At 63.5% G+C, this 24,999-nt stretch overlaps 3 protein-coding genes across 6 annotated transcripts; 1 reads left to right on the forward strand and 2 right to left on the reverse strand.

The window, feature by feature from the left end:
- Positions 1-175: 175 nt before the first annotated feature.
- Positions 176-9,542, reverse strand: ZDHHC16 (zinc finger DHHC-type palmitoyltransferase 16). Of its 4 annotated transcripts, XM_065553612.1 has the most exons (11): positions 9,274-9,542; positions 6,830-7,082; positions 4,829-5,023; positions 3,924-4,012; positions 3,643-3,671; positions 2,880-3,013; positions 2,537-2,584; positions 1,841-1,926; positions 1,431-1,554; positions 1,262-1,332; positions 176-689 (listed from the first exon to the last, which is right to left on the reverse strand). In XM_065553612.1, the coding sequence occupies exons 1-11, from the start codon at positions 9,525-9,527 to the stop codon at positions 575-577; spliced, it is 1,398 nt and encodes a 465-aa protein (XP_065409684.1). In that variant the 5' UTR covers positions 9,528-9,542; the 3' UTR covers positions 176-574. The 4 variants fall into 4 exon arrangements, with proteins under 4 accessions (XP_065409684.1, XP_065409687.1, XP_065409685.1 ...); XM_065553615.1 differs by lacking the exon at positions 4,829-5,023; XM_065553613.1 differs by lacking the exon at positions 2,537-2,584.
- EXOSC1 (exosome component 1) lies at positions 9,511-16,104 on the forward strand. Its single transcript, XM_065553617.1, is given in 9 exon segments — positions 9,511-9,556; positions 11,476-11,495; positions 11,497-11,598; positions 13,261-13,335; positions 14,080-14,168; positions 14,452-14,485; positions 14,986-15,036; positions 15,135-15,219; positions 15,697-16,104. Coding segments are annotated over 9 exon segments (594 nt in total). The 5' UTR covers positions 9,511-9,525; the 3' UTR covers positions 15,804-16,104.
- A 1,038-nt stretch (positions 16,105-17,142) lies between these two features.
- PGAM1 (phosphoglycerate mutase 1) lies at positions 17,143-24,727 on the reverse strand. Its single transcript, XM_005289378.5, has 4 exons — positions 24,321-24,727; positions 20,776-21,050; positions 18,356-18,536; positions 17,143-18,150 (listed from the first exon to the last, which is right to left on the reverse strand). The coding sequence occupies exons 1-4, from the start codon at positions 24,457-24,459 to the stop codon at positions 17,981-17,983; spliced, it is 765 nt and encodes a 254-aa protein (XP_005289435.1). The 5' UTR covers positions 24,460-24,727; the 3' UTR covers positions 17,143-17,980.
- Positions 24,728-24,999: the final 272 nt, after the last annotated feature.

Consider the following 24,999-nt stretch of genomic DNA (forward strand, 5'->3'; position numbering starts at 1 on the left):
TTTCACTCTGGATGGTGTGTCCTCTAAGCAGCGTGGCCTGACCGACGGGCAGGGTCACTGCTCTCCAGCGGGTAGCCGCAGGGGTGGCTCCTAGGTGCATTCTGCCTCTGTACGGCTTGTGGGCAAAGCTTCCCCTTGCCACTGGGCCCTGGCAGCAAGTAACACTCCAGCTGCATTAGTGAAAAAACGTTTTTATTTCTGGCATTTAAAATCCCCTGTGCGAGAGGGGAGGGGCCCCATGCCCCGCGTGCCAGCTGGGGAGTCTCTGCTATCCCGCAGAGAGCCGCTCCCTTCCCTGCACATGCTGCCCGCTTGTCCCTGTGTCTCCGGACTGCAGCATGTTCCCCCCCCAGGCAAAGCGCCCCAGTGCCAGCGGGCTGCCTGCAGCCACGCTGGGGCTTGCTGGAGGGGTCTGGTGAGCGGAGCTGGGAGGCTCCAGGCAGCCGGCTGGTGCTTCCCTCACGCTGGACACCCCTGAGGAGGATCTGCTAGTGCCAGGCTGGAGTGGGTCCAGGCTCTGAGGGCTGGTGCTGAGGGGCGGGTCCCACACCCTGCGCCTCTGCCCCCACGCCCGTTAGATGGCCAGGAGAGGTGTGCGCGGCTCTGTCACACAGGGAGGACGGTCCCAGCTCAGGCCAGTTCCATGGGGCAGGTGTGTAGATGGCAGCAGGACACGGGTGAGCCAGTGTCTGGGGGAGGGAATAGAGCCCCGTGGTGAGAAGACAAGCCCTGGCTACCAGTCCCCACACGGGCACCAGGCTGGCTCCAGCCCCTCTGGCCCTGCCCTCCCCCAGTTAGCTTCACAAGGGCTGGGCTCTGGCACTGCAGCAGGTGGTGCCAGTGTCCACCTCACTAGGAGCCCCCATGTTGGGGGGGTAGCCCTCCGTCACACGCTGAGACTGGGCCAGGCTCCAAAATTCTCCATGGGTGAGCACGGAGGCCAGGTGCCAGCTACCGGCCTGGTGAGTCTAACGAAGGGGTGGACGGAGCTTTGCAGTGATCTGCCCCAGGCGGCCCTGAGTCAGCCGGAGAACCCAGGAGTGAGTCCATCCTCCCTGGGTACCTGCCAGGCAGAGCCCAGCCACCCCCTTCCCCCGCAGCGGGGAGTCTACCAGTGTGTGTCCACGGGGCACCTGCCAGGCAGAGCCCCAGCCCCCCACTTCCACTTCCCCCTTGCAGCAGGCAGTCTACGTGCACATGTCCACTGGGCAGCTGGCGGGCAGAGCCCCAGCCCACCCTCCCCCTGCAGTGGGGAGTCTACCTGCGCGTCTCCACTCCCAGGAACACCTTCCAGTTGTCCCAGGCACCGTAGCTGTAGGGGTTCCTGAACACCTGTGACGGAGGGAGGGAGGGCCGACGTCAGTCCCCGCAGCACAGCTGCCCCAGCCCGCCCCCGCCATCCCAGCCGAGAGCACGGGCCCCGCACTCACTCTGCCTTTCTTCTGCAGCCTCTGCCGCTCCTTCTTGTTGATGTGTCTCTCGATGCTGGTCTCCCCTCGGGTGATGAGGGCAGCGTGCCACAGCGTGAGGGCCCCCAGGGCCAGTGCTACCGAGCTGGGGGGAGAGCAGACAGGGGGGCTGAGGGATGGTGGGGGGAGGGGCCAAGCTGAAGCATGCTGGGAACCCCAGCAGGGCCAGCCGCCTCCTTGCCCCAGGGAACCAAGGGAAGCGATAGGGCTCCCAAAGCGTGTCGCTGCAGGGAAAGGCCCAGGCTCGCCTGCCAAGTCAGGGGGCACAGGCATGCTCGCCCCGCTGTGCCAGACACCCCTGTATGGGGCTGGCAGGTCTGCGCTGACTGGACCCAGTAGCCCAGCCCTGGACATGCTCCCAGCCCAGTTACCTGCACAGGACCCAGAGGTAGACTATGCTCTTGTGGAAGGCCCGCTGGCGGAAGGAGAAGGCGGGGGGCGGCGTCTGGTAGTACGTCTGAAAGGAAGGGCATGCGGGCAGGTTAGTCCAGACTAATGCTGGGCCTCCATAGCTGTTGGGGGCTACTCTACCCCCCCCCCCCCCGAGATGTAAATGGCCCCCAGGGCCCGGGCAGCCAGAGCAGATGGATGGACAGACAGTGCATGGCCGGACAGACACCTTGCAAGAGACAGCAGCAGCGCGAGCACAAAGCATTGGGCGTGTGGCTGGTTCAGGGGAGAGATGGGACAGCCGCCAAGCAGGGCCTGCGGGCATTGCCAGAGCAAATGGCACAGATGGCACCCGCTGCGCCCCCAGACCAGGAACCCGCGTGGCACATGGGGAAGAGCTGTTCATACAATGCCGAGGTGCTGGGGCAAGGTCCTGGCAGAGTCGCCTGGCCCATCCCAGCTCCTTCCAGCCCCTGCTCCAGCACAGACCACAGAGTGACTATGTAGCTGGCTGAGACTCCAGCTCCCAGCATGCAGTGCTCCAGGACAGGGTGGAGCAGTGCATGCTGGGAGCTGTAGGCTCAGGGGGCAGCACCTTTTGCAGGGCTCTGGTGGACCCCTAGACACAACTCTGCCCCATGTTGCCTTCAGCAGCTAGGGGAGCGGGAATATCCCACCTGGTTGGCCGCCACCTGCAGCCTCTCCTTCTCAAGCATTTTCATTCTCTATTGGACGGAAAACATAGGGCAGCAGTTACACGTCTCACAGCAGGGGCGCCAGCACCCTCCCCAACGTGCCCAGCGTCCTTTGTCCCCACTCACCGGGGCGGGGCTGGCCGGCCCCTCTGCCCTGTAAGAGGGGGGACCTCGTTCAGCATGCGGCCAGGCTGCCAGCCCAGGGGCCGGGGTTAAGCCCCAGCGAGAGGGTGATGGGCCCAGGACAAGGGCCTGGGCACAACAGCCACTAACGCCCTTGGCTGGCTCAGCTGAGCCCCCCCCACCGGCCTGGGGCCCCAGTCACCTCAATGGCAGCATAGGCCTCGCGGAACATGTCCCAGCTGCTGATGCCGCAGTAGATGCAGCCCATGGTCATGAAGAGGCAGAAGGAGAAGAAGTAGCGATGGTTGTAGTGTCCCACGCAGTTATTCAGCCACGCTGCGCCTGGGTTAAAGATGTGTAACGGGCCGGCGGGTACGGAACCCCTCGGAGCCAAGCTGGCAAAGCCCCCCTGCCTCCTGCTGGCTGGCCCCACACTTCCCTGCCCAGGAACACCCAGGGAGCTCCTGCAGCAGGAAGGGGGCAGGAAAGCAGCCCCACAGCTTAAACCGCGAGCCCCAGCAGGCACTGCCCCATCTGGCGCTCACGGAGCCTAGCATGCTGGGACCTGGCGTCTCGCAGGGCTGCACTTTTCAGCCAGAGGTGCCCAGAGTCCGACAGGACGGGGTCACTGCCCGGCAAGTGCACTGAGACCCACAGAGTCCTCAGGAAGGTGCAAACCCTCCCCTTGATCAGCCCAGCCAGAAGCCGCCCTGCGCCCAACCTGCCAGGTGCTGCCTGTCTGTCCACCAGCCATTCCAAGGGCAGGTTTCCGTGCATCCCCTTTCGGCAGCGCCAGGCATCACAGATCCCCTGCCCAGCCTGCTGCACCCCCCCCGCCCATCGGCACCACTCGGGCATGAAGAGCTGGCCCCCAGAGTGCCAGGACAGCACAAAGACTGCCCCCCCATCCTACTGCTCCCCGTGCTGGGCAGGGGCTGCAGGGGTTCGCCTTTGCGGAAGGATACGGCAGTGATGGTCCATCTTCAGCACACACCTGGGAGAAGGAGAGCGGCACATGCTGAGTGCCATACACAGCAAGCCCGCAGCCGGGCTGCAGAGATGGGCACCAGCTGGGGTCTCCCATCTCAGCACAGCCTACCGGGACTGAGGCAAGAAGCCAGCGGAGCAAAGGGGGAGAGGACAGCTGCTCACCTGCTGCAGGTGCCCAGTGGTGCAGGGGGTGGGGAGCCCCTACCCATTGCAGATGCTGCAGTGGTGGGGGGGGCTAAGTGGGGGGAACCCCTACCTGTTGCAGATGCTGCAGTGGTGCGTGCGGGCAGGCTTGGGGGAGATGCATTTCCTGCAGATGGAGACGGCCACGGTATTGCTCTTGGCCTGTGGAGGGAAGGGCGGGCAGGCCGTCACCACTCAGAGCAGCTTCCCGCTAGGTCCCTTGGCCAGCCTGCTCAGGGCTGCCCTCACTGCCCCACCAGGACCCTGCTTGCCCCTTGCCCAGAGCCCAGCGCAGGCTCCTCACCATCCGCCTTCAGCCACGCTGGAAACAGGCCCTGCCCCCAGCGCTGCCTGAGCCCCATGGCTCCAAAAGGCCGGGCAGACGGCTCTGGAGAGTCCAAGGAAGTGGTGCCAATGGGCCCGGACCAGGGGTGGCTCCAGGCATCAGCACAGCAAGCGCGTGCCTAGGGCGGCAAGCCGCGGGGGGCGGCCTGCCAGTCGCTGTGAGGGCGGCAGTCAGGTGGCATGCCTGCGAGAGGTCCGCTGGTCCCGCGATTTCGGCAGCAATTTGGCAGTGGGCAATTCTGCGGGACCGGCAGATCACCCGCAGAAATGCCGCCGAATCCGCGTTACCAGCAGACTTCCCGCAGGCACGCCACCGAAGGCCGCCTGACTGCCGTGCTTGGGGCAGCAAAAAACATAGAGCTGCCCCTGGCCCGGCCGTGGCCACTGCTCCCTGAGATGCACCAAGAACCTAATTGTCCACAGCGCCCCCTGCTGGGAGAGGCTGGAGTAGCCAGGAGCTCCCCCCACAGCCAGCTCCTGCCCCGCTCCCCACAGCGCCCCCTGCTGGGGGAGTCTGGGGCTGGAACAGCCGGGAGTCGTCCCCCCCCCACAGCCAGCGCCCCCCCCCCCGCTCCCCACAGCGCCCCTGGGGCGAAGAGGGACACAGCAGCTGGCAGCCCAGGCCTGCCCCACCTGCGGGGGGTTCCCTGGCGGGGTGGTGATGGCCATGGAGTAGTGGAAGAGGATCATGAGCAGGTTCCAGTGGCCGTAGGCGAGGTGCCAGCAGACCCAGCCGGGCGGGTAGGTCTGCAGGATGAGGGGCAGCAGGCAGATGTAGACAATGGCCACGATGGAGCTTGTCAGCACGATCACCAGCGCCACGAACACCTGCAGGGAGGAGCAGGAGAGGGCCTGAGCCCACCTCCCTTCTCCGCTCTGAGCCCCAGCCCCAGCCCACCCCCTTTCCTCAGCCCCCGTGCTCAGCGCGCGCCCCCTTCTCCGCTCTGAACCCCACCCTCAGTGCACCCCCAGCCCCAGAATACACCCTTTCCTCAGCCCCAGTGCTCAGCGCGCGCCCCCTTCTCCGCTCTGAACCCCAGCCCTCAGTGCACCCCTCAGCGCACACCCCCTTCTCCGCTCTGAACCCCAGCCCTCAGTGCACCCCCAGCCCCAGAACACACCCTTTCCTCAGCCCCAGTGCTCAGCGCGCCCCCCTTTCTCCGCTCTGAACCCCACCCTCAGTGCACCCCCAGCCCACACCCTTTCCTCAGCCCCAGTGCTCAGCGCGCGCCCCCTTCTCCGCTCTGAACCCCAGCCCTCAGTGCACCTCAGCCCACACCCTTTCCTGAGCCCCAGTGCTCAGCGCGCGCCCCCTTCTCCACTCTGAACCCCAGTCCTCAGTGCACCTCAGCCCACACCCTTTCTTCAGCCCAGTGCACGCCCCCTTCTCCGCTCTGAACCCCAGCCCTCAGTGCACCCCCAGCCCCAGAACACACCCTTTCCTCAGCCCCAGTGCTCAGCGCGCCCCCCTTTCTCCGCTCTGAACCCCACCCTCAGTGCACCCCCCAGCCCACACCCTTTCCTCAGCCCCAGTGCTCAGCGCACACCCCCTTCTCCGCTCTGAACCCCACCCTCAGTGCACCCCCAGCCCCAGAACACACCCTTTCCTCAGCCCCAGTGCTCAGCGCGCGCCCCCTTCTCCGCTCTGAACCCCAGCCCTCAGTGCACCCCTCAGCGCACACCCCCTTCTCTGCTCTGAACCCCAGCCCTCAGTGCACCCCCAGCCCCAGAACACACCCTTTCCTCAGCCCCAGTGCTCAGCGCGCCCCCCTTTCTCCGCTCTGAACCCCACCCTCAGTGCACCCCCCAGCCCACACCCTTTCCTCAGCCCCAGTGCTCAGCGCGCGCCCCCTTCTCCGCTCTGAACCCCAGCCCTCAGTGCACCTCAGCCCACACCCTTTCCTGAGCCCCAGTGCTCAGCGCGCGCCCCCTTCTCCACTCTGAACCCCAGTCCTCAGTGCACCTCAGCCCACACCCTTTCTTCAGCCCCAGTGCACGCCCCCTTCTCCGCTCTGAACCCCAGCCCTCAGTGCACCCCCCAGCCCACCCCCTTCTCCGCTCTGAGCCCCAGCCCTCAGTGCACCCCTCAGCGCGCACCCCCTTCTCCGCTCTGAACCCCCAGCCCACACCCTTTCCTCAGCCCCAGCCCTCAGCGTGCGCCCCCTTCTCCGCTATGAACCCCAGACCCAGCACACACCCTGCCCACTCCATCCTTAGCCCCTAGGATGTGGGGCACACGACTCTACACAGCTGATCCAGATTTTGTTGGTTTTCCCTCTCTGGCATGGTGCCTGGAGCTCAGGCAGGAGCACCGCTAAACAGGGTCTAGGAACGGGCAAAGCATGCTGGGACCCCATCCACGCCAGTGAGCACCCCCCTGCCAGCTCCAACTTGGGGAGCAGAAGGCTCTGGGGCTGGCACAGAGCTGGATTCCAGAGGGGAGGGGATGAGACCCCATTCCCTCTCCTGGCTCCCCAGCCCTGAGTAGAGGGCACTCACCACACCTGGCTCCCCACCCCGCGGGACACTCACCGCACCTGGTGCCCCCCCACCCCCTGTAAGGCACTCACACCTGGCTCCCCACCCCACGGGGCACTCACCACACCTGGCCCCCCCGCCCCGCCGGGCACTCACCACACCGAACCAGCGAGTGACGTGATCCACCAGCCAGTAGATGGGCTCGAAGAGGGAGTCCAGCAGCACGTCGCTGTTGGTGAAGGAGTTGTAGAGCAGGGAGCGCAGGCAGAGGTGCCCGTAGCGCCACAGCTGCTGTGCCCGCCAGGCCAGCCTGAACCTGCGCCGCCGGCCCACGCGCAGGCACTTCACACAGAGCCGCATCACCGCTGCGAACGCCCGCTGGCGGCTCCTCATCCCTGCCACACACAGCCTGCGGGAGCAGAGCCCGGCTCAGAGCCCTCGCGGGGAGCGCCAGAGACGTTCCTGCCTTCGCCCTGCTGGCAGCGCTCGCTGGCATGCCCAGCCCAGCCCCCGGGTGGGGAAGCAGAGCCCGGCAAGGGGAGTGAGCCCAGCTCCTGGGTAACTCCTGCAGCTCCCCGCCCCCCATCCCGGCTCAGGTGTTCACTGGCCCCAGCTCGCCTTTCCCACTCCAGACGCAGAAGAAACCAGAGACAGCGCTGAGGGCAGCACGGCTGGGCTGGCTCCAGGCTGCGAGTTCAGACCCTGCCAGCTCCTCCAGAGAGCCCCCGCCTGGAACCGGGGACCCAGAGGGGTTAAAAACCCACACCGCCATCTCCCACCCCAGCGGAGACGGCAGCCTCCCTCCTGGGCCTGAACCTAGCACTGGGGGCTATTTCCCTCTCGCCCAAATGCTCACAGCCCCCGTCTGGGTGAGCCCCACAAGTTATCCACCCCCCTCAGTCCAATTCATCTCGGGCAAGCCTGGGAGACAAGGCTGGATTGAGTTCCCATTGCACAGACCCTGGGCGGAGGCCCCCGGACGAGCTGGCCAGTGGGTGCAGCTGGCATTGGGCGTTGGGTGAATGGGGTGGGGCCCTGCCAGGCTGGGGTGCCCTGGCCTGGAGAGTCAGCTGGGAACCTGAGCCAGTCCCACACCAGAGCAAACAGATTCACCTCCTTGGGGCATGCCACAGCACCTCCAGCACTGACTAGGAGAGGCTGCCCCAGGACCCCGCGCCCGGGGCTCAGGCACAGAGCAGGCTGCAGCACACTGGGGCTGCCAGGACGGGGCAGCACGAGCCGGGGCCCTGGAGCCTGTCTCCCAGCCTAGCTAGCGCCCGTCTCTGGGGAGGAATCATGCCGAGCAGCGCCTCGGCCCAGCCTCTCTCAGACCCGTCTCCTGTCTCTGCCAGCACTTAGCCTCCCCCACTCTGTGCCCATTTCATCCTCGATTCCTCCAGTCCCCCCATCCTTCTTGTTGCCCTTCTCTGGGCTCCCCCCATTCCCCCCGTGCTCTGATATGGGGCTGGGGGTTCTCCCGCCGCGATCTCTTGGCTGTGATGTTCAGCTCTGCAGAATGTTTTACCTGGGAAAGGCTCTGACAGGTGAAGGGTACCGCAGCATGTTCATGACTTAGCCCTGCACACTCCGCAGGGGTCTTTTGAGTGTGTCCCACTAAAAACGGGGGCGGTTTATTTAGGGAAATACTGTGGTGAATTAAAGTGCATGAACTGAGAAGCAGACGGGGGCAGCCAGGGGGGCATGCGGCACACCCTGCCCACTGAGCTGGCATCTCCTCCAGGCCACGGGGCACAGGCTAAGGGTATTTCGGTGCCCGTCTTCGCCCCCGGTAGACAGAGGCTTGGAACAGGGGGACTCCCACAGGCAGGGGGATCTGCCCAGCATATGGGAGAGACAGGCTGGTCCTCGCCTCTGCCCTGGGCCGGGCCCCATCCCCTACGTGCCCAACCACCAGGGCAGCAGGCCCAGGGAAAGTGCAGGGGGGGGGTCTCACACCAGGCTGTTCCGACGCGCCCATCACCATGGAACCTGGGCTCCGTGGCTCCCGCCTGGCAGGCGGCTCTGACGGGTGCGGCACCCCAGGGTGCCCATTGCGGTGCTCGACTGAACCGTGTGCTCGGGGCCTCGCCACCCCCAACGGGGCGTGCGTGACACTGACACACGGACTGGGGGAGATCCTGTGGGGGGGGGCGGAGTCGGGGGCCCAACCCCCAGGATGGTGACCGGGGGGTACACAGGGGGCGCCACGCAGGGGGGCAGGAGAGAGAGACACCCTCAGACACCCTCAGACACCCTGCCCCTGCCCCGCTGAGACACCCCCAGACATCCCGCCCCTCCCCGCTGAGACAGCCCCAGACATCCCACCCCTCATCCTCTGAGACACCCCCAAACCTCCCGCCCCTCACCCGCTGAGACAGCCCCAGACATCCCGCCCCTCCCCCTCTGACACCCCCTCCCCCGCTGACCCCCCCGCCCCTCCCCCTCTGAAACACCCCCAGACACCCTGCCCCTGCCCCGCTGACCCCCCCCAGACACCCCGCCCCTCATCCTCTGACACCCCCCTCCCCCGCTGACCCCCCACCCGCTGAGACCCCCCCCAACTCCCCAGGCCCCTCTGGCACCCCCCGGCCCACCCTTACCTGCCGCCCGGACCGGCCCGCGCCCCGCCTCCATTTGCCCCGGCCCCGGCCGTCACCGCCGGCCAGGCATCTCCCCGGTATCTTGGCCCCACTGCGCCTGCGCGGGCCCTACCGCGGTGCACGCTGGGAGCCGTAGTCTGGGTAGAGATCACGTGGGAGAGCCGGCCAATGGCACCGTCGGTTACAACTGCCCCTTCTAGCCGGGGCCAATGGGAAAACGGCTTTTTCAGCGAGAGTCGCCGAGCAGCAGGCATGGCCCCGCCGGTGCGGTGCTGCGTCCCAGGTGAGTGGGGGGGTCGGCTCCCCCCTCCCCCGCCCTGACCCCTGGGGCTGGCTGGGACCCCCCCTCCCCCGCCCTGACCCCCCCCGGGGCTGGCTAGGACCCCCCCTCCTCTCCCCTCCCCCCAGACTCCCTCCCCCCCCGGGGCTGGCTAGGACCCCCCCTCCTCTCCCCTACCCCCAGACTCCCTCCCCCCCCGGGGCTGGCTAGGACCCCCCCTCCTCTCCCCTCCCCCCAGACTCCCTCCCCCCCCGGGGCTGGCTAGGACCCCCCCTCCTCTCCCCTCCCCCCAGACTCCCTCCCCCCCCGGGGCTGGCTAGGACCCCCCCTCCTCTCCCCTACCCCCAGACTCCCCCCCCCACTTCCTCCTCCCCCCCCCCCCCCGGGGCTGGCTGGGTTCCCTCCTCCTCTCCCCTCCCCCGCCCTGACCCCCGGGGCTGGCTGGGACCCCCCCTCCCCCGCCCTGACCCCCCCCGGGGCTGGCTAGGACCCCCCCTCCTCTCCCCTCCCCCCAGACTCCCTCCCCCCCCGGGGCTGGCTAGGACCCCCCCTCCTCTCCCCTACCCCCAGACTCCCCCCCCCCCCACTTCCTCCTCCCCCCCCCCCCCCGGGGCTGGCTGGGTTCCCTCCTCCTCTCCCCTCCCCCGCCCTGACCCCCGGGGCTGGCTGGGACCCCCCCTCCCCCGCCCTGACCCCCCCCGGGGCTGGCTAGGACCCCCCCTCCTCTCCCCTCCCCCCAGACTCCCTCCCCCCCCGGGGCTGGCTAGGACCCCCCCTCCTCTCCCCTACCCCCAGACTCCCCCCCCCACTTCCTCCTCCCCCCCCCCCGGGGCTGGCTGGGTTCCCTCCTCCTCTCCCCTCCCCCGCCCTGACCCCCGGGGCTGGCTGGGACCCCCCCTCCCCCGCCCTGACCCCCCCCGGGGCTGGCTAGGACCCCCCCTCCTCTCCCCTCCCCCCAGACTCCCTCCCCCCCCGGGGCTGGCTAGGACCCCCCCTCCTCTCCCCTACCCCCAGACTCCCCCCCCACTTCCTCCTCCCCCCCCCCCCCGGGGCTGGCTGGGTTCCCTCCTCCTCTCCCCTCCCCCGCCCTGACCCCTGGGGCTGGCTGGGCTCCCCCCTCCCTCACCCTGACCCCCCCGGGGCTGGGTTCCCCCCCTCCCCCGCCCTGACCCCCCCGGGGCTGGCTGGGTCCCCCCCTCCTCTCCCCTCCCCCGCCCTGATCCCCCCGGGGCTGGCTGGGTCCCCCCCTCCTCTCCCCTCCCCCGCCCTGATCCCCCCGGGGCTGGCTGGGTTCCCTCCCTCCCTCCCTCACCCTGACCCCCCCGGGGCTGGCTGGGTCCCCCCCCTCCTCTCCCCTCCCCCGCCCTGACCCCCGGGGCTGGCTGGGTTCCCCTCTCCTCTCCCCTCCCCGGGGATGGCTGGGTCCCCCTTCCTCTCCCCTACCCCCAGACTCCCCCCCCCCACTTCCTCCTCTCCCTGACCCCCCCGGGGCCAGCTGGGTTCCCCCCTCCTCTCCCCCACCCACTCCCTGACCCCCCCGGGGCTGGCTGGGTCCCCCCCCTCCTGTCCGCCCCCCGGGGCTGCCTAGGTCCCCCCTTCCTCTCCCCCCCCAGACTCCCCACCCACTTCCTGCCCCCCTCCCCCCCCGGGGCCGGCTGGGTCCCCCCTCCTCTGCCCTCCCCCCCGGGACCGGCTGGGTTCCCCCATCCTGCTCCTCCCCCGGGGCTGGCTGGGTTCCCCCCTCCTCTCCCCAGACTCCCCCACCCACTTCCTCCCCTCCCCCCCCCGGGGCTGGCTGGGACCCCCCCTCCTCTCCCCTCCCTGCAGACTCCTCCTCCCCTCCCCTCCCGGGGGCCGGCTGGGTCCCCCCCTTGCAACCCCCCCCTCCCCCCCCAGCCGGGCCTGACTCGGGCTGTCCCTAGGCGAGCGGCTCTGCAGCCTGGAGGAGGGAGGAGGGCGCGGCGGGCAGCGGGACCTACACCCGGCATGGCTACGTGTGCGCGGCGCTGGCCGGCTGCCTGGCGAAGACGAGCGAGGACGGAGCGGTGAGGGGGTCCTGGGGCTGGGCCCTGGGGAGGAATACGCCTCGGGCCGGGGAGATTTCCCCGCTGCTGTCCGGCCCCGCGGGGTCCATCGCGGCTGCACTTGGAGGCTGCCGGTGCCTGGGCTCGGGGCAGGGTGGGGTGTGTCCAGCCTCCCCCCGACCCCATTTCCCACCCTGGCCCAGGGAACCACAGGGACTGAAACCCCCGGGAGGCCCCAGCAGGAGTCCACACCCCATCTGGTGGGGCGAGAGCTGCCCTTGGGGGGTGATAGGCATGGCTGGGATATTGGGATAGAAGGGTACAGCTTGCTCAGGAAGGACAGCCAGGGAAAAAGGGAGGAGGTGTTGCCTTAGATATTAAAAATGTATCCACTTGGACTGAGGTTGAGATGGAAATAGGAGACAGATTTGTTGAAACTCTCTGGGTAAAGATAAAAGGGGTAAAAAACAAGGGTGATGTCATGGTAGGGGTCTACTACAGACCATCTAACCAGGAGGAAGAGGTGGGGAGGCTTTTTTTTTTTTTTTTTTTAAACAACTAACAAAATCATCCGAAGCGCAAGACTTGGTGGTGATGGGGGACTTCAACTCCCCAGACATCTGTTGGGAAAATAACACAACAGGGCACAGATTCTCCAGCAAGTTCTTGGAATATAGTGGAGACAATTTTTTATTTTAGAAGGTGGAGAAAGCTACTGCGGGGAGGCTGTTCTAGATCTGATTTTGACAAATAGGGAGGAACTGGTTGAGAATTTGAAAGTGGAAAGCAGCTTGGGTGAAAGTGATCATGAAATGGTCGAGTTCATGATTCTAAGGAATGGTAGGAGGGAGAACCGCACAATAAAGTCAATGGATTTCAAGGCGGCAGACGTTAGCAAACTCAGGGAGTTGGTAGGTCAGATCCCATGGGAAGCAAGTCTAAGGGAAAAACAATAGAAGACAATTGGCAGTTTTTCAGAGAGACATTATTAAGGCCACAAGAGCAAACTATCCCACTGCGTAGGAAAGATAGGAAGTATGGCAAGAGACCACCCTGGCTTAACCAGGAGATCTTCAATGATCTGAAAATAAAATAAAAAGAGTCCTACAAAAAGTGGAATCTAGGTGAAATTACAAAGGATGAATATAAACAAATAGCACAAGTACTTGTACATAGGGACAAAATTAGAAAAGCCAAGGCACAAAACGAGATCAAACTAGCTAGAGACATAGAAGGAAACCAGAAAACATTCTACAAATACATTAGAAGCAAGAGGAAGACCAAGGACAGAGTAGGCCCGTTACTCAACGAGGGGCAGTTGAGTGGAAACTAGATCAGATTACAAAGGATGAATATAAACATGGGCTAGCCCCCAGCTCCGCCAACACCCTCCCCAGGGCTGGAGCCACAAGCCCAGACCCCGCAATGGCAGCGCCAGAGGAGGCAGAGCCTCCCCTGGCCTTTATACCCACCGCCCATGAATATAAAGAAATGTCCCCACATACTGGAGTTAAAACTAGTGCTCAGCCCTGCGTGGGGCTGACGGTCTGGACTGACTAAGTCCCTTGGCCGAGCTGGGCCTGGGGGACTTGGCACGTGCCAGTTGCTGTCTCTGTAGGAGGTGGGAGATACTGGTGCCAGGCGCTGGGCTAACCGGAGGCTCTTCTCTCTGCGCTTGTGCAGCTGCCGGTGGTGTCTGTGGTGAGAGACGCCGAGTCCCAGCTCCTGCCCGATGTAGGGGCCATCGTGACGTGCAAGGTAAAAGCAGCCGAACCCACCAGGCCTGCAGGGTCTGTCTCACCACAGGGGCACCGTGCCTGGGGTGACATGGAGAGTGCTTTGGGGGAGAGGGGGAAGGGCAGGAGTCCTCTGCAATAGATGCCCAAGTAACGACCGGAAAATTTTACAAACCTTCCCCTCTGCTGCACAGCCTGTGGACGATGCCCTCTCTGCCCTTGTGCCAGCTTCTCCTGAGGGGCTGGCAGGCTGGCCTGGGAGAGGAAGGGAGCCTCTTGGCTCTACAGCACCAGTGCCAACCAGGCCACTCTGCTCTGGGCCCGGGTGCCACAAGCTGCTGAGTCTCATCTCCTTGTCTGGTGGGGCAGGTGTCGGTATTGGTGGACCCCCCATCTCTCAGCCTAGAGGCCATGGAGGGTGTGGGCCATGGAGGCTGAATTCCTGCTTTCCACCAGGCTGACCCTGCTCTGGGGAAGAGGTGAAGGCCTTTGTCCCTGGGGCTCTGGGGCAGGCATTAAATCCTGGCATGCTTGGCTCCTGTGTCAGGCTGGAGGGGAATGGGGTGCTCTTTAGGGGGAGCGGGGTCTGTCTGGCATGGAGCACCCCACCCTGCTGTGCCTGTGACCCTGGGAGCAGGAAGGAGTGGCGTTAGGTCCCCTAGAGGAGAGCCAGGAGGTGCCAGTCCCTGCTGGTCTCGCTGTCCAGTACATGGGCACCTCTGGGGGCAGCGCTCAGCCCAGGGTTCATGTCACTCTCTCCCCACAGGTGTGCAGCATTAACTCCCGCTTTGCCAAGGTGCACATCCTGTACATCGGCTCCACGCCGCTGAAATCCGCCTTCCGAGGCACCATACGGTAGGGCCTGGCCTCGTCTGCCCTTCCCTGGGGGAGGGCTGGGTTCCTGCTGGTGTCTTAGTACAGGTCTGCCCCCGCCCCAAGCTCAGTAATCCCACTGCTGCCTTATCTAATGCCTTCCGCCCAGCCCCAGCCAGTGTCCTGGGGAACAGCCTGTCCTGGAACACGGGCAGTTACTGCTGGGCCTCAGAAGAAAGTGGGAGTAGCCCTGGGCCTTGCTGCCCAATGGGAATGGGCCGGTCTGCCTGCCCCGGTACTAGGATCCCTCTGTCTCTTCTTACAGGAGAGAAGACATTCGAGCCACAGAGAAAGACAAGGTCAGTCGGGTGCTGCCTGCTTCTGTTACTGCCTAGCGCGGCAGCTGACATCCCTCCTCCCCACGTGTGCAGCCATAACCCCCCCCCCCCCCCCCCCACATGGGTCGCCCCACTCACCTCTCCCTGTCTGCAGCTGTAAGCCCACCCCCCTGGCATGGCTTGCCCCATTCATCCCCTGGCCTGCTCAGGACAGGCTCCCTCTGGGAGGAGGGTTTGCCAAGTTTGTGTCTCCTCCCCCCCCCCCCCCCCCCAGCTCTCTGAAGGGAGCCCCCCTCTGGGCCAGGCTGAGCAGGATGCAGTGTTTGGGGCTTGCTGCTGTCCCTTGGGGGGAGGGGGGGTCTGTACCCCGCTGCTCCAAAGGGGCTGTTGTCAAGGTAAGGGGACTGGCTGGACCTGGCTGTGTGGCTCCTCTCTGCATAGGGGACTGGCCTTGGTCCAGGCCAAAGCTGCTCTCCTGCCCCCCTCCCCCACTAACCTGGGCCTTGTGTTCTCTCTGGCAGGTGGAAGTTTACAAGAGTTTCCGTCCTGGGGACATAGTCCTGGCCAAAGTGGTATCCTTCCCTGCAGTGGTGGGGCGGGGTGGGGAGCGGCCAGCCGGGCTTTTCCAGCCCAGCCCTGGAGCCTTTTCCCTTAATCTGCCTGTGCCTAGATCTCCCTGGGGGACATGCAGTCCAACTACCTGCTGAGCACGGCGGAGAACGAGCTGGGCGTGGTGGTAGCTCACAGCGAAGCAGGTAAAAGTCGCTGGCTCCACAGGCCTGGCAGGGAGAGCTGGCCGGCAGCCTTGCCTCCAACTCCCTGCTACCTCTGGGCCTCCCCTGTGGGGAGAGGATTTGAGCTGCTGGGTGGTGGGAGGAATGAGCATCAGGCCCCTGTCCTGGGCGTTAACGGCTCACAGCCTGGGAGTGGGTAATGGCTTTCTCTAGTGGTCAGCGAGGGACTGGGAGCCAGGATTCCTGGGTTCTGTTGCTAGGCCTGCTTTTGCCTCGGCAGGCCCCTCTGTTCTCCTCCAGCCAGTGGGGAGGGGCGGCTGGGTGATGCTCCACACAGCACTGTGGGCCCTTGGGAGGAGGCACTGGCAGGACTCTCCCCAGCCGGAGCTGCAGTCCTGTGGGTGCTTGGAACGCTCCTTAGTCCGAGCCCCTCTACACTGGACAGGCAGATCCCAGCCCCCGGGAAGCTGGACAGTGACCTGTTGTTCTTGGCTCTAGGGGCACAGATGGTGCCGATCAGCTGGTGTGAGATGCAGTGCCCCAGGACGCACTCCAAGGAGCTCCGCAAGGTGGCACGAGTGCAGCCGGAGTTCCTGCAGACCTAGCTGGCCACCGTCCCTGCTGCAGGCCAGCCTGAACCACCAGCTTTGGGCCCTGGCACGGGAGCTGCAGGCAGCCAGCCTGTGCCTCTGTTGTCATCCCTTAACCAGAGCAACCCCTGCAGGCCAGTGCGTGCAGCCTGCACCTCCTGGAGCATCCAGTGGATTTTGGATTGTGTTAAGGCTAGTGTAGGGGGAGCAGGGTCCCCTATGTCCTTCTGCAAGTGGTAGCCCCTGCCAGGGCCCTGCTCTCCAGTTAGGTTTTTAAACTGTTGTTCCATGAACAATAAACGTATTCTTGAAGGGCTCTGGGCTCCTGTCATGCTGGTGAGGATACTGCTTGGCTGACTATGGTGCTGTGCCCACAAGCTGGAATCCAGGGCCTGGGAGCTCCTGCCTGGGTACTGGAGAGCCAGCATGACTGACCATTGGTAGGGGCCCCTGTGCCACTTGGTGCCCAGGCTTAAATGGAACCACCCTAGGGGGCTGCCCCGCCTTGGCTTTCCCCTGGGCACTTCTGCAGGAAGGTGTGTACTGTCCAGGAGCACGAGGCCAGACTCAATAACTGGCCTCAGGGGTGTGGGCAAACAGCCAGGGCCAAGACAAGGGAGGATTGCCCCCTCTAATGCTGCAGTCCTCACACTGCTCCTCAGAAGGGGGTGTCTGACAATCCCTCTTACATCTTCTAAAGTCAGTTTTCATGACCCCTCACATTTCCACTAAGCTACCCAGCCCCTGGGTCCCGCGAACCCCGTGTAATGGAGTGGGGAGGGGAAGCAGCAGCAGCTGGGAGAGCCTACCAGAGTGGGTTCTGTTCAGTGTGTTCCCTTGAGGAGTTCAGGTGGCACAAGACCTGGGCCCCCTGCACACCCACAGTGCCAGCCCAGGGAAAGCCTAGGCATTGCGGGAGCCCCCTTGGGAGCTTGCCTCCTATTGCTCCAGCAATGCAGGGCAGGAGTCACCGCTCAGAGGCCCACTAGCTACAGCCGCTGGGAGAACACTGCAGCACTGGCAGGGGCTGGGTGGAGCAGGGCAGGCCCAGCTGTTTTGTAATCAGTAGTGGAGCAGGGCCTGCTCCTTTCCAGCAGGTGTTCCCAGGGTCTGGGCTCCAGGAGCAGCTGGAGGGATTGTGCCCCAGGGAAAGGGAGACCAGACTGTGTGCCATGGCTGGAGGTGGAGGAAAGGGAACCAGGGACCCTGTATGGTCCCAAGGCCCAGCTGGGATAGACAAAGGCCCTAGAGTGTGTACCTGGTGTCACAGGCTGCCCAGGGAGCCTGCATGCCCCTACTCGCCCCAGTCCCAGCACTGGAGGGCCCTGCCAAGGGACACGACAGACACAGCAGCTATTGCACATCACTCCTTTATTGTACTTAATGAGACAACCGCTCTTGTTGGACAGTGACACTAGACCCAGTGCAGACCCAGGCTCATGGCGAGGCCAGTGCCAGGGACACAAGCGCGTGGGCTAACATACAGAAACCGTGTTTCACTAGCACTACACAGCAGGCAAGGGGGCAGGGCCGACGCTAGCTCCACACCACACTCCTCCATATGCCCCCCTCCCCAGTCCGTGGCTCCCCAGGGGGGCAATAAATTAAAGAGCTGGCCCTGGAGAGCTAGGTACAATCGCTGGCACATGCACTCGCACACCCCGAGAATGCAGCACCCCAAACATGGCCCTTTTCAAGAAGTAAACTGGGACAAACCCCCCAGGGGCATGGGAGAGCAAGACTGGTCCCTGACTCACAGCAGCATTCACACCTCGCTCCGCTGGTCCATGCTCACACACCTGGAATGACTACATCAAGCAACAGTAAAACTCGTGACAATGACAAGAGCTCCCCCTGAGCTCAAGCACAGCTAGGAAGGCCCAGGGTGACTGTCTAGGGAATGCTTGGGTTGGCCAATACCTTACACAGTCACTGGTCTAGCCCAGGGTTCGCTGGAGCCTTGCAGAGGCGGTTACCACCTGGCTATGGCCATTGGGCTTCCCCCATCTGAGGAGAGGCTCCCAGATGCCTCTGCAGTCTAGCTGGCCTGTGGGTTTGCAGGGTTGTCTACGGAGGGATGCAGTCCCAGGGAGCTGGCTCTGTACTCGGTTCTTAAAGGCTGTGGGCAGTGTGTGCAGGAGAGGGGTGGGAAGGGGGCTCATCTACTGCTCACAAGCCTCCACTACCTGCCTTCACTTCTTGGCTTTGCCCTGAGCCGCCACAGCCTCCATGGCCTTGCGGACAGTCTCCTCATCCCCCAGGAACTGCATGGGCTTGATGGGCTTCAGGTTCTTGTCCAGCTCGTAGACGATGGGGATGCCGGTGGGCAGGTTGAGCTCCATGATGGCCTCTTCGGACATGCCTGCAAACACAAGGCACAGTCACCCACTGAGCCCCACAGCAAGGCGCTGCCCGCCCCAGGGGCTGCGAGAGCAGCAGGGAGCGGAGTCCCAGCAACGCTCCGGGAGAGGGTCGCTGGCAGGTGCCGACACCTTGCTGAGCCTGGGGCCAAGCCAGCCCGCAGCCCCACCGATTCGCAGGAAGCTGAGGGCATGAGGCTGCCGTACCTTCCAGGTGCTTAACAATCCCTCGCAGGCTGTTGCCATGGGCGGCAACGAGAACACGCTTGCCCTCCTTGATCTGGGGCACGATCTCTTCGTTCCAGAAGGGCAGGGCCCGGGCAATGGTGTCCTTCAGGCTCTCGCAGGTCGGCAGTTGGTCCTCGGTCAGGTCGGCGTAACGACGGTCCTGGGGAACAACCACCAACAGCCCTCAGTCACCGTGGACATGGGCAGCAATGCCTAGCTAATGAAGTGCTTTGGGCTCATGGCGAGCTGCCCCCGATGTGGTCAGGGGAGCTCCTGCAGGGAGCCCCACTGTGACGTTAGGAGTGTGATATAATATTTCATTGGAAGGTGACAGGGCCAGAAAGTTAATTAACTCACAGACTGGCCTGACCCCTGGGTGAACCTTAAGGACTGGTTAGGAAGATCTGTAAATGGAGAGAGCTTTGAAATGCAAGTCTGCATTGTTAGAGATCTCAAAGGTAGATGTTTGCTCGGGTCTTGTGACGTAAGCAAACAAGTCTTGTCTATTGCAATAACTTTAATTCAAAGATCAAAAAAGGAATATTAACATTTCTGATGACACTTGAGGGAAATAGTATTATTGTCTCTGTCTCTTTGAAGGTTGTGGTAACTGTATCTGAACTGTTCAATGGATAAAGTTACCCTGTGCTAGTTGCCAGGATGTTTGGAAGGAGAGTTAGGCCTATTGTTTTCTCAGGCCAAAAGGCTGCTGGAAATGTATAAGAACCCTGGGACACGATCCTGCTTCATCTCAGATCTGCTTTGGGTTTCAAGGATTGAGATCCCCAGTCACTGACTGGAGCCACCCTGAATATGGACATTGGACTATAACCTAAGGACTATTTCTAAAAGGACTTTTGGCAACTACAATATCACCTCTGCAATGCATCTGAACCTCAAGAATTGAATTCAAGTCTGTATGTAGGTTGATCTTTTAACCAACGCACTCTCTCTTTTCTTTTTTTAATAAATTTTAGTTTAGTTAATAAGAATTGACTATAGCGTGTATTCTGGGTAAGATCTAAGTTATAATTGAACCTGGGTATGTGGCTGATCCTTTGGGGTTGGAAGAACCTATTATTTTACATGATGGGAGAAGATTTTCAGTAATCATCATCATATCTGACAGGTGTGTCTGGACGGAGGCCTGAGGCTGGGCACTTTAAGGGAACTGCGTTGTTTGGACTCTGAGTAACCAGTGAGGTAATACAGAAGCTGTTTTGTGCTGGTTGGTAAATCTAAGTATTGGAATAACCACCAGCTTTTGGGGTTTATCTGCCCCATTTTGTTTGCAGTTCACCTTAATTGAGTGACCTCAGCTGGCTCCCACAGGCAGCACCATCACGCCCACCCACCACTCTGATGACCTGGTCTAGGTCCCCACAGGGTTATTGCGGGGGGACGGACGACAACCCAGCTCTGCACAGCAAACAAATCGGTTACAGAGTGACCCAGACCCAGGGTACGATTAGGCCAGGAAGCCTTTTCTAGTTCCTAATCTTCCCCTGGATTGCTGTGCGTTTCCCATGGCTAGTGGACATTCAGTCACCTGGGTTCTGGGGGCTGCAGGCCCCTATCTAGGAGCAGGGTTTCACTGCAGAGCAGACACCCCAGGGAGCTACACGGGATTGTAATGATTAACAGCGTAACAGGGCTCCCAGCCCCTGCCTGTGCAGTGCCTAGTGGAGTCAGTATCTTCTCATGGCACAGGACAGCCAGCAGAGATTGAGACCAGCAGTTAGCACTGCTGGCTGGTCTCAATCTCTGCTCGCTTCTGAGATCATTACAGTCACTGGTGACATGGAGTCAGGGTGGAGCTGCGTGCCAGAAACCACAATGGGGGAAGAGGTGCCCGGGCCGTGCCAAGTGCCCCTCCACCCCAGCCCTAGGCTGCGAGACCAGGAGCCGTGGGAAAAGGACTGGCGCTGAGCCAAGGACTGTCTGGTTTGACCATTGAACAAACACACCTGGGAAAAGATTTCATTTTGGGTTGCCCTAAAACAACAATTATTGGGTTTTTTTTTTTTGCCAAAACGACAAACTTGAAAATTGTTTTGGATCGAACGAAGCATTTTGCCCCCATGTTTCCCCTCTGGAATAGCCAAACTATCTACGTTTCAACTCGCATATAGTTCTTTTGGCCAACCCGATTTGCCAAATCTCTGCAGTTTTGGTCGACCCAAAGCTGCATTTTTCAGCAAATAAAGTATTCATCCCCAAAATGTCACCCAGCTCCAGTTAGGACTATGCAGTAGCACCCCTTGCCCCCCATTCACACAGGATCGCACAGAACAGCAACCCTCGTGCCAGCCAGCCAGCCTTCTCCCCAGCCCAGAGGCCCCACATTCGGCTGTTGTGGGGAGAGGGGAGAAGGCAGAGCTGCGAGGGCCCCACCTTACCTTGCTGATGGTGCTGTAGAAAGGGTGGTCTGGTTCCATGGGAGGTGGTGGGATGTCAAAGGAACGCCTCCAGATCTTCACCTGGGCCTCCCCATGCTTAGCAGCTGTCTCAGCCTTGTTGAGGCCTGTCAGGCCACCATAGTGCCTTTCATTGAGGCGCCAGGTCCTCACCACAGGCAGCCACATCTGGTCGATGGCATCCAGCACTATCCAGAGAGTGCGGATTGCCCGCTTCTGGACAGAGGTGAAACAGATGTCGAACTCGTAGCCGGCATCTGGAAGGGATCAGAACCCCGAGACCATCAGCGCACAGCACCCACGAGAGGCAAACAAGGGGGGGGGGGGGGGCAGATGCCAGGCGTCTCATGCTGGGAGTACTTCCCTCTCTTAGTCCAACAAGCCGGGCTCTGACGGTCTCCCCACCACCAGAGACTGCACTGGTCCCCAGAACTCCCTGGCCCTAGCCCTTCCGGGGCGCCACTGCCTACAGCCCTGCTCTATGCCCAGCCCCAGCAGGCCTCCAGTGCACTCAGAATTCGACCAGAGGCAATGAGGTATGGGCTCCACCCACGGCATCGGGTTTGGGAGGTCACATCAGCTCCCATCACCTGGTCTCAGGGGCCTGCATTGATTTGTCCTCAGGCTGAGCAGCTGGCGTAACCCAATGGACCAGCCTGCGAGTCACAGGGAATCTTTTGCCTCAGAAGGGCTTTAAACTGCTGAGTCCCTGACGCTTCGCCGCAGACCCTCTTCTCTCCCCAGTGCCTGATGAGGGCAAACGTGCCCCCTCCACAAGCTGGCCCCCCTTCCACAGCCTGGCCAAGCTGTGTCTACCAATCACAAGGCAGCTCAGCTCGCTGAAGTGGAAAGACAGGATGCTTATGTAATCTCAGTGCGGTGGAGCCAGGCAGCCACTGCTTCCTCTCCAGAGCTCGGGGAGCATGTGGGGAGAGCTGCAGGTTCATAGGGCAGGGCTGGGGGAGAGAGAGCCCCCTCCCCGACCAGCGGAGCTCTATCACTGTCCTGAATCCATCTCAGTAACACGAGAGCGTCTAGAAGCTCTGGCCAGACACAGCACTGAGTGGGTGGCTAAGGACCCCCAGGCCTGAGCCGTACCCCCCACATGGGCCAGAACGGTGGGGAGCATGATGCAGCGCTGGCAGTTGGCCAGGCCGGGCCTCCCCTGCAGAGGCATGTGAGCTGTCAGCCAGCAGTGGCGCACCGGTACAGAGGACAGCTCCACACACTGAGTTCTAAGGAACACTGGCTGCTGCAGCCAGAGTCAGCCAGGAACTGGGGGCTCCACCCCCACCACTGCCTCAGAAATCCCCTCATCCTGGTAGGCAATACAGCTCCTCCGAAAGCGAGGCCAACTTCTCCCCTGCAGTGCGCCTGCCCCACAACACGCCCCACGCTGAAGATGACCAGGGCTCTGAGGAGAAGGGGCAATAGGGTTACGCAAGGCTGCTGACTGGGTTCCAGGGTGCGGTGGAAGGGCAGTGCAGCTTGCTGGCGCCCGCCTAGCACCCGACTCATCTCACCCAGGATCACACTGCACACGTTCTCCTCCCGTCCCCCCGGTGCCCAGGAGAGAGTGGCCAACCTGCGTGAGAACCAGCACGGGCTGTGACTTGCCAGAGCGGCTTCAGCACAGATTTGCTTAGACGCTGTCTATTCTGGGACATTTTTGCTTCACACACTCCGGCAATGTGATTAGATAAACTAAGCTCTGTCCCACCCCAGGGTCTGCTGGGCCCGCGCCTATCGCATTCTGCTGCACCCAGGTAGCATCTGCAGGAGGAATGAATCAGGCACTCTGCTGCCTAGTGTCTCATTTTGAGTCTAGCAAGCAAGAGGGATGAAATAGGTCCTGCAATTTCCTGTCAATGACTCTGCTTCCCTCACAGGGCTGTGGGGAGGGAAACACGCCAGCACTTGTAACCCACAGCCAGAGCACGCCCTTTCTCCCTGCTCCCCAGAGAGAAGAGGGCTGTGTGTCCAGTCACGGCTGAGACGTGCCCGCACCACTTCCGAATGACTCAGCGCCAGGGAGAGAGACAGGGGAGTCCTGGCAAAGGCAGCCTGTCAGAGCCGAGCATCTCGCACAGCACAGCGCTGCAGCCCCACGTGAGGGATGGGAGAAAACGTGCTGGGGATGGGGCACGGAGGAAGCACTGTGCAGGGGGATAATGCACAGCCCTTCCGCACCATATTTCAGAGGGGCTCAAAACACTTTATCCTAATGAAACTGGGCTCTCCCAGCGTCCATCCAGGATTAACTCCGCTTCAGGGCCAGAACGGGCACGCGGAGGCCCTCCGTGGGGATGGGCAAGTACTACTCCATTTTGCAGACGGTCAGAGGCAGAGACAGGACAGACTTGCCCAAGGTCACAACATGTGTCAATGGCAGAGCCGGGAATGGGATCCAGGACTCCGGGCTGATCAGCCCCTTTAGGGGCAAGATTCTTTACAGCCTGGGGGCCAAAATTCAGCTCCTACCCCGTCCAACAGGGCCCAGGCTGTGCCCTGGCAGAGAGCAGGCCCAACGGATCGGCTCCTTTTTACTCACGCTGAACGCAGCCTGCGCTGGGCACCCCCGAGCCCACAGCATCCTCCCCGCAGCGCCCCCCCGAAGCGCCCTCCTGCCCGAGCCCTTGGCAGCAGCACATCCCTGCACAGCTCCCGCGGGACAGCACCAAGCCCAGCACCCCCATGCAGGGGGTGGCCCCTCGCCAAGCCAGGCACGTGCCTGGGGAGCGCCCCAGGGGCACCCTGAGCACAGACCCGGGCAGGGGGCGCTGATGGGCCCCACGCTGCCCACTGCCCCTTACGGTTGGCTGGGCCTCGGCTGCTGCCCCCCGCCCCCCAGGCAGCATCCGCTGGGCCGGTCCCCCGGCCTCGCTGCCCCAGTAACTCCCCCCCCAGCCCCAGTACCACCCCCCCCCCGCCAGTACCGACCCCCCCAGCCCCCGGGACCCCCCCGGCCCAGCCCCGCTGCCCCCCCCAGCCCCAGTACCGTTCCCCTCCCCCCCCCCCCCCGGGTCAGTACTGCTTCCCCAAGCCCCGCTCCCCCTCCGGGACCCCCCCCTTCCAGTACCGCTCCCCCCCCCGGGACCCACCCAGCCCAGTACCGACCCCGCAGCCCCAGCCCCCGGGACCCCCCCCGGCCCAGCCCCGCTGCCCCCCCCAGCCCCAGGACCGTTCCCCTCCCCCCCCCCCCGGGTCAGTACTGCTTCCCCAGCCCCGCTCCCCCTCCGGGACCCCCCCCCTTCCAGTACCGCTCCCCCCCCCGGGACCCACCCAGCCCAGTACCGACCCCGCAGCCCCAGCCCCCGGGACCCCCCCCGGCCCAGCCCCGCTGCCCCCCCAGCCCCAGGACCGTTCCCGTCCCCCCCCCCCGGGTCAGTACTGCTTCCCCAGCCCCGCTCCCCCCCGGAACCTCCCCCCCCGGCCCAGTACCGACCCCCCCGGCCCCAGTACCGCTCCCCTCCCCCGGGACCCCCCCGGCCCGGTACCGCTCCGCTCCCCTCCCCCCCGGCCCGTACCTCTCAGCGCCTCCCCGCCGCGCTGCGCCTCCTGGCTGCCGGCCGGGCTGAGGTCGGCGTCGTACCAGCCGCTGAAGCGGTTCTCCAGGTTCCAGGCGCTCTCGCCGTGCCGCAGCAGCACGAGCCGGTAGGCGGCCATGGCGCAACTGCAGCGCTCGAGCCGGACTGCACCAAAGCCGCGCGGGCCCGCCCACACGCACTGCGCATGCGCACGCGCCAGAGTCAGCCTGGCTCCTCCCCTGCCTCCCTCTGTCGGCCCGCCAGAGAGCTCGTCCCCCGAGCCTTTCACGCATGCGCCTGTGGCTCCAGGGCGACTCTTGGGCGGGCTGCGCTCGTGCGTCCTCGAGCCTTTCCCGCGAGCAGGACCAGACGCATGCGCACCCACAGCATTTCCCCGGAGCAACACCGCCAATTGGAGCATGCGCATTGTGGACAAGAAGCTGTGGCGCATGCGTCCTGGAGGGCCGCCGGGGGAGCACGAAGCGCACGGAGCGCACGTGAAGGGCAACGTGACCTTCAGCTACCGTAACGTCACTACAGCCGTGACGCTCTTACCGTAATGTGTGGATCAGAGGCGCCGCCTAAATCTCCCTGGGGCCCAATCCCCACGCGCCCGCAGGGGCAGCCAAGCGCCCCCTTTCGAATTTGAGCCATCTGATTGGCTGTCCGCTGCACTGCC

This window comes from Chrysemys picta, chromosome 7 (genome assembly GCF_011386835.1).
Source record: "Chrysemys picta bellii isolate R12L10 chromosome 7, ASM1138683v2, whole genome shotgun sequence".
In the NCBI taxonomy this organism is placed as follows: domain Eukaryota; kingdom Metazoa; phylum Chordata; order Testudines; family Emydidae; genus Chrysemys; species Chrysemys picta.